The sequence below is a fragment of the Astatotilapia calliptera genome, chromosome 10 (assembly GCF_964374335.1).
Source record: "Astatotilapia calliptera chromosome 10, fAstCal68.1, whole genome shotgun sequence".
In the NCBI taxonomy this organism is placed as follows: domain Eukaryota; kingdom Metazoa; phylum Chordata; class Actinopteri; order Cichliformes; family Cichlidae; genus Astatotilapia; species Astatotilapia calliptera.
The window spans coordinates 27,054,968-27,068,052 of record NC_137431.1 but is presented as its reverse complement, the minus strand read 5'-3'; the positions used below and the strand labels follow the sequence as shown (position 1 = coordinate 27,068,052).

Sequence of the window (13,085 nt, the reverse complement as noted above, 5' to 3'; positions counted from 1 at the left end):
ACTTATGAGCTGAATTCTTGATGTAGCAGAGTTCATTTTTTTAAACTGTTGGCTCAGCTCGCCGACATCTGCTTTGTTAAAAAGTTCTATTTTTAGCTGCCTAAACTGCCTCATTTTTTTCAAAGGAGGAGGTGGTTATAAAATTTCAGCATGTTATTAATACAGCGCTAACATCGTTTTATTGAGCTAGTATTTTGGGAAGATAAAGCATAAATGGCTCTTGCACCGTGATTGCTGAGAATAGCAGATCTACATCTAATGAATACACAGACAGAGCCTGTGCATGTTATGCCTGACAGTCTCCCTCTTCATGTAACACTTGCCGGACAGAATGTACGACAAGCAAAACACGTGTACAAAGATTTGCTCTGCAGATCAAATCAGCAGTGACTGCAAAATACAAGACACTGAAAAAATCCTGTCCATACATCGCCTTACAAGTCTACCACCATAATTCATTTTTGTAATTAAAATGATTTGGTTAATGAATGAATCCTGTTCAAAGGTCTCCCCTCTCCCTGCTACCTGTGCTGTATCATTAAAGCATTATTCTCTATTAACCTTTTTTCCTGTTTATATTCCACCAGTGTACCCAGTACAGCTCTTTCCTGTGTTACTGCAGTAAGACAAGATTAATGCTGCCCTTTCAAAATGTTCCAGGACACTCCCTCAGATCTTCCGTAAACAGCAGAAATATTTCTGCCACATCTGCATCACCCTGCTCTGCAAAGAAAAGCTGTTTTTGACATAATACTTACACAACAAATATGACTCGGTTATATACTACATCTATATTCTAGTTTACCGGCCAGAGCTTTGCACGCCGAAGCTCTAGCTAGAATGCCTAAAATAAAAAGCAAATACTATGGCACCTAGAACGAAGATGTATATCTCCTTTTTGTGTCGCCTGTGTCCCCCAAAGGGAAGATAAACTGTTACAGGTTTTTTTAACAGCCATGGGTTTTATAGGCTTGCAGTTTTATTAATCATTTCATAGGGCTTCTCTTTATTACCGATGTTGTTTTTTTCACCTACTGACTTTCACCATGCGATTTCAAAACAAATATACTTTTTGTCTTCGCAAAAACGGTGCAGAACTTGAAGCCCCCCCTCTGCTTTGGGCTTGTATTTGCATCAGGTTACATGCACAACAGAGAGAAGCTAGGATCCACTGCATTTGTTAAAAAAAACAAATGAGGTCGTTGGGCCACTTTTGATGTCAGCTGCACAGCTGTTAAGAGATCACTCTAAGTAAGGCATAACACATGCTTGGAATAGCAGTATTAGCTCAGTAGGCAGGCTAATAAATGTGATCTCTTAATACAAATACAAACCAGATTTAACAAGCTGTTTGTTAAAAGTGCAGTTATACTGTTCCAAGTGCAATTAGACTGCCTGTAACCCTGCAACCAGACTGCTAAATGGTAAGGACAGCAATCGAGTTTGCAGGTTATTAGCCAGGGCTCTGACGCTGGTTTAATAGTTATCCCAGCAATAGTTTTTCAGAGGCCAGGATGTCCAGTCTGTTGCTGTTTATATATATATATATATATGAGAAAAGAATACATTTTAGCAGCATATTTGTAAGATTTTTATAACTAACGTTATTTTTTTTAGGATTTAAAGGAAGGAGTTGTTTGCTCCTGTGGCACTCACTTCACACAAACAAAAAAAAACATAGAATAAATTTAGCCTTATCAGCTAATAGCATCGAAGGAATACTAAATTCTCTCTCAGAAGAGTTCATTGCAGTTGTAGCTTTTATGTTGTCTCCATCCCGCTGTTCTTGTGGTATTTCTGCACTGCAGTTCACATGGCTCACCTGTCAGTCAGTCGTCACATTTTTTTTCTTTTTTTTAACTCTTGCTTTCTCAGTTTATAGTTCCCACTTTATCTTCTACTCATTTGTCCCATTTGCGCTAGCAAAACAGCAAATGCAGACTGACCCTTTAGCCCTGTTTTATATAAAACTACCTGTTTATAAGTGAGAATAATTTCTTTCTCTTCTTCTTTATAGAGCCTTGATAGAAATGTGGTGGTGCGCAGTCATGCACGGGTGTCCTCTCTCACCTTGAAAAATGTCCAGTTTACATATGCTGGACAGTACCTCTGCACCGCCAGCAACTCCATCGGCCAGGACGCCCGGCACATGTACCTGGAAGTCCGCTGTAAGTCACAAAACTCTGCCTGGCCGCACGCTCCAGTGGTTTATCTTTGCTGTCAACACAGATAACCATAAGTTTGCACTGTTATATGTACAAATATGAAACTGATAAGAGCTGCTGTTGCTGCTGACATCTGCTTAATAAAATGTCATCGTTTTAACGTTTCATTTTAGTCTGTTGGAAACGGGGTAGGAGTAGTGTCTAAAAGAATTCTTTTATGGAAACTCTGTTGCTACATTTATCTTTTATAAGTTGTTGCATCAGCCAAAAAACAGTCTTCAAAGAGCATGTTAAAAGTGTTAGTTACTATTGTTAAATTACGAAAATCTGTTAACCGTGATACAATATACTGATTTATCAGGCAGTGAAGGTCAGTTTGTTCCTGCAGTAATTCATTTCTTTCCATATATGGAGCCCAGATGTTTTTTTCGACTTCTATCTGTGCTCAGGCACTGGATCTTTTTTTTTCTCTGTCTCCAAAAATGGTTTCTGACAGCACCTAGAGAACTTTCTCAGGTTTTGTTCTTTAGCTGATGGTTTTAGCTGTAGGCAAGGAAATCTATAGCACTAGCAATTTAACAGTAAGAGCAAGAGAGCATGTCTCTCCAGTCAAGAATAACTTGATACTCATGACATCGATTTAAACCACTGCTGCCTTGTGGCTGCCTTGCATGTGGAAATCTTTTTCTCATCTCACACAGATATTTCTCCTCATATGCATGTTTAATGCTTATTCAAAAAGGTGTCTCTAGATGGAAGGTCTCAGTGTGACACCAAAACCTTGAGCTGGTTTCACAAAGAGAGGATAGAAAAGCATTTAGACATTAAAGAGGCAATGTGTGCTGTCAGGTGTAGCAAACATTAGATAAACTGTGCTTGGTTTGTCTAACATTACTTCATTATTATTTAATTTATACCAAGCTGTTGACAGTATCAATTTTCAATTCAATTCAGTTTTATTTATACAGCGGCAAATCACAACACCAGTCGCCTCAAGGCACTTTATTTTGTAAGGTAGACCCTACAATAATACATACAGAGAAAAACCCAACAATCATATGACCCCCTATGAGCAAGCACTTTGGCGACAGTGGGAAGGAAAAACTCCCTTTTGCAGGAAGGAACCTCCAACAGAACCAGGCTCAGGGAGGGGCGGGGCCATCTGCTGCGACCAGTTGGGGTGAGAGAAGGAAGACAGGATAAAAGACATGCTGTGGAAGAGAGCCAGAGATTAATAACAAGTATGATTCAATGCGGAGAGGTCTGTTAGCACATAGTGAGTGAGAAAGGTGACCAATGTTATCGCAGATAGTAACAAGATCAGTTAAAGTCCTTAAGGGTGAGGGTATCATCTTCAAGCCCATTCTCAAATTAGCTGATGCATTAAAAATGACTTAACAGCACAAAAGAAACAAAAGCAAACTTCCATATGTCTAAATTTAAAATAACATTCTTATAACATTGTGTCGTAAGTGTTTTTAAATGTACTACAGCAGTTACAGGTAATTAAGAACAACTCTTCAGGAAATCAGGTATCAACCCTGCTTTTGGATCCTAGTTCTTACTGATGTCTTTTTAATATCTATCTTCTTTTATTTGATATGAAGAAGCCTCTAAAAACAATCTATGGTCATTGTCAGCCTCTCTGGCTTTCCATTAGCACTACTCATGTGCAGTGTCCCTTTAAGCTCAGTTTTTAAAACCTTACAATGTAGCTACAGCCCATTGGCTCACAGTTTGCCACACACGAAGAATCAATCAGAGGCGAACTAAGATTTCAGTTCAGAATCATCCAGAGCGCACAGCAGCATATCAATGACTAACCTCGTGTTGTGGATGGATCATCTCAGATGTTCTCTTGACTGAAGTTTGGTCATTTTTCAGCATCTTCCTTCTGTCATATGGTTGCATTTGTCTCAGCCCATCAGGGACAGTCACATTACCTTTGATGGAGAGTTAACATTCATCATCCATCTTGGCATGGTACCAGTCAAAAGGTACACTCAGGGGTACACAGCAGATTTTAAACTTCCCTTTATTTTTGAGCAACAGTATTTGAATATACTCCATAGTGTAGCTGACGTTGTTTCACGTAGGACTAAAAATAAGTTCTGGATCTTAATCGTGGGCATTTTTCACATCTGTCTTTGCAGGACTGGACATGTTCTTTGAAGCTTGCAAGAAATGCTGTAAAGCCTAAATTGTACTTTCTGCAGCTGGTCAACCGTGAGAGTCTGTGACACTCCAAGTAAGGGTCAACAGTGCGAGACTGTTGGCCCTTTTGATCTTTAGGGCGGTGTACCAGGAGAATTACAATTTCAACAAGTTTGATTTTTTATATAGACACTACAAAGCTCCAGTGTGCTACAGCAGCGGTCCCCAACCTTTTTTGCGCCACGGACCAGTTTATGCCCGACAATATTTTTCACAGACCGGCCTTTAATGTGTCGCGGATAAATACAACAAAATAAAACTAGTACTGGTACCGAAAAAAAGAAGATTTATTCATAACACACTTGAAAAGACCCAGGAAAACAGAGTTAACGATTAAAACGATAACAAAATAACGCTGAAAACCGATAAAAACCCTGAAAACCATACATTTCACATCTGAGCCTCAACTCTCGCGGCCCGGTACCAAACGACTCACGGACCGGTACCGTTCCGAGGCCCGGGGGTTGGGGACCGCTGTGCTACAGCACCAAGAAAAAACAAAATGACCCTAATAGTACAGTGTATGTACCCTGGTGATGGTTTAATGCTCCATCAGCACCAAACTATAAACTAGTGCTTTGATGTGTATAAAATTATACTTGATCTCATTTTGACGCCTATCAAATGTTACTTAATTAACAAAAAAAAAAGATAGAGAGAGAGAGAGAATGAGAGAGGGAAATAAGGCCAATGGATGCTTAATTGGATTAATATGCCCCTGTGCTCAGTGCGCTTGTAATTTGCTTAGAGATATAATCACAATTCAGCATTGATAGAGATGTTTAAGGGCTTGCTAGAGTAATCATCAAATTATCAGGTAGCTGATTTACTGTTGCCAAGCAATTATCGATAAGAAAAGGTGCTTTGTCGTGGGCACAGCTCTCACTCACTGTCCCCTCTATCACCGCTCACCCACTCACACAATGGAGACGTTATCGAAGCATGGAAGTTCCTATCTGCCTCACAGCATGATCCCATTAGCTAGGCTGAGCATGTCTAGGTTTGTTCCTGAAGGACTGATAGGAAAGTGTTAATGTCCTTTCTGTTTGACTTCCATTTTGTCAGAGGTTGAAGTTTGTTTAACATGAATGTCTAATGAAAACACTGTTTGAGCTCCAAGCAGGTCACCTGTTACATACTCTTTCTGATTCTCCTAGTCCTGCTGGATGGAGAATTAGAAATTGTAACTTTAGATTTTGCTTTTTATTACAGACTTATGCATGGCTTTTTTCCCCTGCGGTTGTTAAGAGCTGAATATCAGCAAGCATGATGATATTTTAGTATTGAAGCTGCACAGAGCCATTGTTGGCTGCCTGTAGTTCTATTGAAGAATAACCCCTGCAATAGCCAATTATTCATTCAAGTTAGGATGTCCTGATAGCCAAAGACAAGCTAATTCACCTACTTGGTGTATGGGCATAAGACAGCATTTCTTTCTGCGATACTGATATTGATTACATATTGTATGAAACTGACAGATCAATGAGAGAAAGAAAAACTAATTCATACTACAGATTAATTCCCCAAAGAAGCTGAACAGGAAACACTTTGAATGTAAAACAGTTCAGGGGTTTTTGGTTGGGAGTTTTATGGAGTATTATTTCAGTGTTCCACTAAAAAAGACTAAATTCCTTCTAATAGTAATGCAGTCTTTATATTATGTGTAGTAAGTATCGCTGTTGCTGCCACTTTTGTATGAATGTACTAGTCATGCAAATGTGACGCTGTCATCTTTTTTGTATAACTATTGCATTTGTATGCACTTTGTTATATGATATCATTATGGGCACTGTGCAGTCTATTTAATATACATGAGCTCTATGCAGCCTACTTGATATGTATGAACCCTATGTGGCAGATGCATTCCTCCTATGTTCACCTATACCAGGCTAGCAGCCTGCAGAAATCAAACAGGCAAGTCGCAGGCCCTATAGAGTCAATGAGACCAAAAGCAGCACTGACAGAAAGAGTGAGAATCTAATCAGAGCTGCAGGAGATGGAACATCTATTGACTCAGCCTTGTCCATCAATCCCAGCCGCAGCATGCTGCAGACTTTTAAAGGATAGGGTCAGAAGTAAAGCCCTGGCAGTGTCAGGGGCCACTGCATTTTACGGCACTCGTGAAGCAAAGCATACTTCACTGAATTTAAAATCAATGCTCAGTGATTTGAGCAGGAGATTTTAAAAGGAAACAATGAAGGGAAGAATTAATTAACTTTACCGTCCGTTACCTTTACTCTTGTCTGTTTTCCTGTCAAAAATTGGGGTGCAGTGTAACAGGTTTGGCTATATGGTATCAACTCATTTCATGTAGGAAGTGAAAATAGCTTGGTCAAACTGTTGCTTGGTTTCAGTCGTTTATTTGATTTTTGCTGCATAATCCATAAGTATGCTACAGGCACATATAAGATTAAAGAAATCAAAGAAAAATAATCTGGTCATCAAACCCCGAGCAGTGCTATTTCTTTAAACTAAGTGGTTGTGCTAATTTATAATTATTAGTTATAATGGTTTTTTTTTATTTGTAACACATTCATAAACTCTCTGAAGCATTTTGATGTCTTATAAAACCAGCACAAGTTGGCTGTAAAACATAAATCCATACCATAAAAGGCATTAAATTTATAGATCACAAGTAAAGCATTAGAATTCATTTAGCATCTGTTTACCATTCTGTAAAACTGTAGCTTTTGTCACCATTGCCACGACTGCTTTCTTTTCCGTAGTGAGTGTGTTTTACATGTCTTTTTTCTGCTGCCATGAATTCTAAATCGAGTATTTTTACTGGTAGCCTTGATTAAAGCTGCTAGAAATGTGGAGAAGAGCTTCAAGGATGAAAGGAAATACTGCCATTCGTGACAAGATATAATGGCCATATCCAACTGACTGATACCGTTCTGTCCTTTAGACTTTTCAACAGAGCTTGGAGTTTTTATTATACCGCACATACTTAAAAATCAGTGCTGCTTTTTACAAGCAGATTCCTGTTGGATTCAATTTAGACTGTTGTAAAAGTGAACGTTTTACTCACATACAGCTGATTATATGCAGTATTTACATCTTGGCTGTTTCATCTTGCAGATATTTTGGGTCATTATTGTGCTGTTTGATGAATCCTACATCACCCAGAATGTCTTCTTTTGTTTCATCTGTTTTTCTCCCCATTGAGTATCCAGTACTACTTTCTGCACTACCTAATAATGCATCACATGTGTCGTAAAGGAGTTTGTTCCACGGGTTTGTCAGTCATCTGCATAAATTTGGCCAACCATAAGAGTTGTTTTCTTTAACTTGTCAGATTCAGTTTATTTCCACTGAGTAATTTCAGTAAACCTTTGACAATCTGCTTATCTGTTTCAAGTATCCTCACTCCCCTGTCTATTCCTTCAGATACTCCAAAGATCCTGGGTTCGGTGACAGTATATACATGGGAGGGAAACCCGGCCAACATCAGTTGTGAGGTGGAGGCTCATCCCGGAGCCTCGGTGGTTTGGTTCAGAGACGGCTTCCAGCTGCCCACTGCCAACAGCACTAATATGAAGATCTATAACACACCATCCGTCAGCTACCTTGAGGTGTGCTGCATCTGTCTTCTTAATGCTGATTTCTACTGACATAAAGAGGCACAAAATACACAAACATGCTCTGTATATTTGACATAGTTTGGCAGATTACTTAGAACGCAGCTCCGTTTTTTTTATTGTTTTTGAGAAGTATCCAAAAACGCACACACAAAAAAACAGAGTCGTAGCTCACAAAAGGCTTTCTGTTTGTTACACAAGAATGAATTGTGGCTAATATAAGCCACTGTTTTAGTGAGATTAAAGAGTAACGTGAAAGATTGCATTAAAAGCTAACAAGTAGTTCCAGACCAACTTTAAATGGACTATAATTATAGGCCTAGTGTTGAGCACACTCAACTGCTAGACACTGTGTTAATGAACCAATGGGTAATGATTAAAATCAAGAAATCTGTGCATCTGCATAACAACCAGGCTCCAGATCTAACACAAATGCTAAATAGCAGAAAAGCATTAAGTGAGACTACACCCTAATGATCTACACTGTGTTTAAGTTCGTCATGCATATAGTCAGAGTCTTTTTTTCTTTCTTTTTTTTTGTGTTCACATCCAAAAACTTGAGACATAACCTGATATTTCTCGGTGTTTTTGTCTCTTTTTGTTTCTTTTTGTCTTTCAGATTACCCCTGATTCTCAAAACGACTTTGGCAGTTACAACTGCACAGCGACCAATGTGATGGGTTCTGAATCCAAGGAATTCCTTCTTATCCAAGCAGGTTTGTTAACCAGAAATTACTCCCATTTAGGTGAAATTTTTAGTGTCTTGGGGAAACAAAAGAAACACTCTAAATAATGAAATGACGAGACTTCACGTTTCCAGGCTGGCCAGTGTCTTTTATGCAGAAGTGAAATAACAACTTCACAAACCACTGCCATGGACTGAATTTTAGAGTCATATTCCCAATATGGATCTAACCACCTAAAAACAAATGGTTTGACAACTCACCAGTAAAACCAAGAGAAAGGTCGATCAGTTTAGCAGTAAAAATGTAAAAGTAATTTCTGAATGCAATCAGAAGCTACTTTAGGAAGCAAAGGTATAAAAAAATCTCCATCAGAAGTTCTAGCAGAGCAGGAACAAATGGAACCACTGCTGTATGCAAGACAAGTGGTAATGAATGAGAAGTATGAATGAAAGATTTAGAATTTATGATGAACTAATTTATCTGCTTTGTCTGTATTTAGAGCAACAGTGCGCAGATCTGAAGCATCTACTTGTGAAAGTGTAGTCAGGATGGTGTGAATTGACTTCAGATGATTAAAAGACTTCTAGCAAAGATATGCGTGTATTGCCTGGATACAAATGAAAAGTGGCATTGTGTTTGTGTATGAGGAAGCACAAAGGCATCCTGCAGTATAAATAGGGAAGAAAAACAAACCAGGACTTGGAGACACTCAGAGCACAGGCTAGACAGGCAATGGAAGAAAATTGAAATCACAGCGGAACTGCCCTTTAAGTCTTATTTTCTCGCGTTAGCTTCATTTGGTATGCAAATTGCTTTGGACCCATTAGAAGTAGAAGGTCGCTCAGGACCTTGTCTAAATGCAGGGTGGTCAAATTAATTATGGTAACACCCTGTGCTGACATTGTGTAATATCCTGTAGGCTTTTTGAGGTATTTTTTGTAATTTGCTGCATAACTCGTCTGTATGCCTAAAGTGACTGCTTCCAAACAGAGTTATCCTAAAAAGAACCCTGTAAATAAGTCTCCACACCTTTTCTCTGCAATTATGTCCGTGAGAACATTTTTGCATGTAATGTGAGGCAAAGAGCTCGACCAAACGAAGCTATTTGAGACACGGTACTCAGTCCAGAAAAGGCATCATTAAAGAAATCATTGGGTAAGCAGATCCAGGACGCGTGCAGACATATGCAGATGAGCTTATAATTAGTTTAATCCCTCTTGACAGTGACATAGTCATCCCAGTTTGCTTTTTTTTTTAATTATCAGCAGATTGATATCAAAGAAGATTAACGTGCTTCAGCCTCGCTAGTGAACCTGTTTCATTGCAATGTTCATTACACCAAACAAATGAATTAATAATAACGTGGAATAATTGTTTAAACACATATCTTAATCATGATTTTAGTATGTGGCGGCAAATGTCAGCAAAGTCAAAAGACTTCATCCCCCTGGATCCATGTGGGTTTATTTCCAGTAAGGCGATACTCTGTGCATTGACCTGATCATTTTTCTGTATCTAGATGTTTTACCTTGACATGAACATGCAACAAAAAGGCTAGAATAAAAGAAACTGTCACTTTTTAACCAGTGATTTACATGGGACACAAATAATAGACCAGTGTACCACAGAACTAATATACTGATTAGCATCGTAAAGGCTGAAAGATTAAAAACAGAATGACATCGTCCACAGAGGAAAGTTTCATTTTGTTATTAAATCAATCCCAGGGATGAGCTGAAGTTGTACTGTCCCTGCAAACTTTGAGTACCGGGCACACAGTTAGCACGGCTGCAACTTGGTGTCATAATTGTTAATTAATGAATGTGAAGCATTTTCTCTTAAGTTTGATAAAAAAGCCTCGCAAATGAAAACAGTTAATGCTGATGATGTCAGTGAGGACCTTTGTCATAGTACTCACAGAGGTGGGTGTGATTGTTATCTCAAGTGAGGACTGAAATTGCACTGTGGTAAATACCATCCTATGTTTAGCCACAACGTGAGCACTTTTCCAGCATGGTAACATTTTTGTAGTAAGCTGAAATGAGTTTCATGAAAAGAGGGAGAGAGAGAGGATAGAGATGCAAATACAGCCAGAAATATAAAACCGCTATGATAAGAGCTGCTGCTGCTGCGGCTAGATTTCAAATTAGTCGATTGAAGAAGAGTTTATGAAGCTCTGAAACCTATTTTAAATTAATCAAACCGATTCCTAACATTAAATATTAGTCCTTTTTTTGTTGTTTTTCTTTTTCCCCACACTGCAGCAGAGCAAAGAACATAGTGTGCACAATGGAAGCTAAAAGCAGTTTATGAAAAGCTGTAATTTTTTTTTGCTTTTTAAAAAGCTTTTGAAAACTGAAAAAAGTATTAACACATTATTTTCCCTGCTTGCCGTTGCAGAGGTGCCGTCATCGCCTGTAATTCAACAAGTGGAGCCTTTCTCAAGCACAGCAGTGGTAAAGTTTGAGGAGCCTGATTCAATGGGTGGAGTGCCAATTATCAAGTATAGAGTGGAATGGCGTTTGCCTGGCCAGGACTGGACTGGCAAGGAGGAAGATGTTGAGGATGGTGAGTCGGTCATAACGCAAACTAAATTTGCTGGATTATCCCTCCTTGTGTATAACAAGCACATGTAGAAGTGGTAGCCTTTACAAAAAATGCCATTATGGAAGTTTAGGGCTCGTATAGCCTCATTTAACCATTAGCAGGAGATTGAAAATGACTGCTGGGACAAAGATTTCTCTGTATGATTTAGGTTTGCTATGATTCCTGAGTAGTCATCTCTTCCATACATTTCCCCTTAGAGCCCTGAAAAACATACTTTCAGTGAAGCGCAGTGGATGGAAGGGTTGTTATTTACCACTTTCCGTGTCGGCATCAGCTGCATCATCCACACCTTAGTACCACTTAGGCCACTTTAATTCTTAGCATCCAACTGATGCATCATACTTTAAGAGCCATCCTGAAGGGGAGGACTCTAGAGTCCATCTTTGTCAGCAAATCTATGGAATTATTCATTTCTGCCGTTAGGTAAAAAAGGCTCAAGGCTTGAGATTTTCTTGTTAATCATAATATTTAAACATTAAATTCCAGGGTAATCCACTGTAAAGTTTGCGGTGCAAAGAGAAACGCAGCACAGCGTTTCAGCTCCGCGACTGTTATGTGTTTATGTCTAGTTCCTACATGCCGAAAACAGTTCTGCGACAACATTTAATCCAAACATGACAGTAGCTGATGTCAAGAAGAGATGTGGAACACAGTATAGCCTAAATGACAGTCAGCTCCGACACTGACAGGCCCTAGATAATATCCCCGTCCCGCTGAGGGTTTGTGGCTCCTGCAAATCTGGATGGTTTTCGTCCTGTCTGCCACATGGGATGTATCAGTCAGTGGCTGACAGGCTGTGCTGTCAGCTCAAGGCCCATGAGCCGCCTGACATGTGAGCGTGTACACAAAACGAAATGCATGGACCCACACGCAAACAGTCAGTGTTGTCAGAAATATTTCATACAGCTAGTTAAACCACTCTGTGTCTAATAAATCTGAGCGATTTTGAAACACACATGCTGTGAAAGGACCTTGCAAAACACATCGTATTTCCTAAGATACTTGTAATATCATTTTTTAAAGGTCTAGCTACTGAAGCTACAATATGCCATGAAGGGAGGCAGTATATTGTTACTGATACTGAATTATCAAGTGGCTGAACTGTGTCAATAAAAAGGCTTTTGTGTCTGTCACAGTACTGTGACCCAGAGCTGCCATCACATGTTTAAAAGCAGTACTGCCAGATATAGATACCACACCCATATCACTGTGGGTCCATGCTATATAGGTACTGATGCTGCTGTGTGCACACACATAAAACAGCCTTACTTCTGCACTGTGTAAATATTTCTGCATGTACTAACAGATCATATGTAGCTTCATGCATTGTGTATCCATATAGTCTGTAGTAATTTCTGTGTAAATATAAAATACTCACATTTGCTTTCCCATAATGCATAAAGTATACAGTGCAGAGTAGATCTTAATGGTAATCTACCTCAGTGCTTGACTGGTATTTCTCACTGATGTGTTTTTGATGGCAGTGGTTTTGGGGCCATGGAGCATTCAGTTCTATACATGAAAATACTCTTTTTCTTTTAGTGTTTTTGTCTTTAGTTTGGGATTTATTGAAGATATACGAGCTCGCACTATTGATAGGCTGATGTTACTGTGAATTCAAATAAGCATTAATTAAAAACACATCATTTTAGGACCTATTTCTAAAATCAGTGAGCATATCAAGTAATATTTCACATTATTTACCTACCTTTTGACTGAAAATTATTAATACTAATCGGTACCTGGATATTATACATTTTTATAATTAAATCTAATCACAAATCCTTAATACTAATAATCATTTTCTCAGATACCCAGTATCTGGATGTCCT

At 38.9% G+C, this 13,085-nt stretch overlaps 1 protein-coding gene across 10 annotated transcripts in view; it reads left to right on the top strand.

Annotated features, from left to right (window-relative positions):
* ncam1a (neural cell adhesion molecule 1a) overlaps positions 1-13,085 on the top strand; it is a 267,850-nt gene that overhangs the window by 203,984 nt on the left and 50,781 nt on the right. For all 10 annotated transcript variants that reach the window (XM_026181169.2, XM_026181164.2, XM_080307305.1 and 7 more), the window contains 4 exons: positions 2,018-2,168; positions 7,770-7,954; positions 8,580-8,676; positions 11,047-11,214. In XM_026181169.2, coding sequence (XP_026036954.2) covers positions 2,018-2,168; positions 7,770-7,954; positions 8,580-8,676; positions 11,047-11,214 — 601 coding nt within the window. The remainder of the gene's footprint in view (positions 1-2,017; positions 2,169-7,769; positions 7,955-8,579; positions 8,677-11,046; positions 11,215-13,085) is intronic.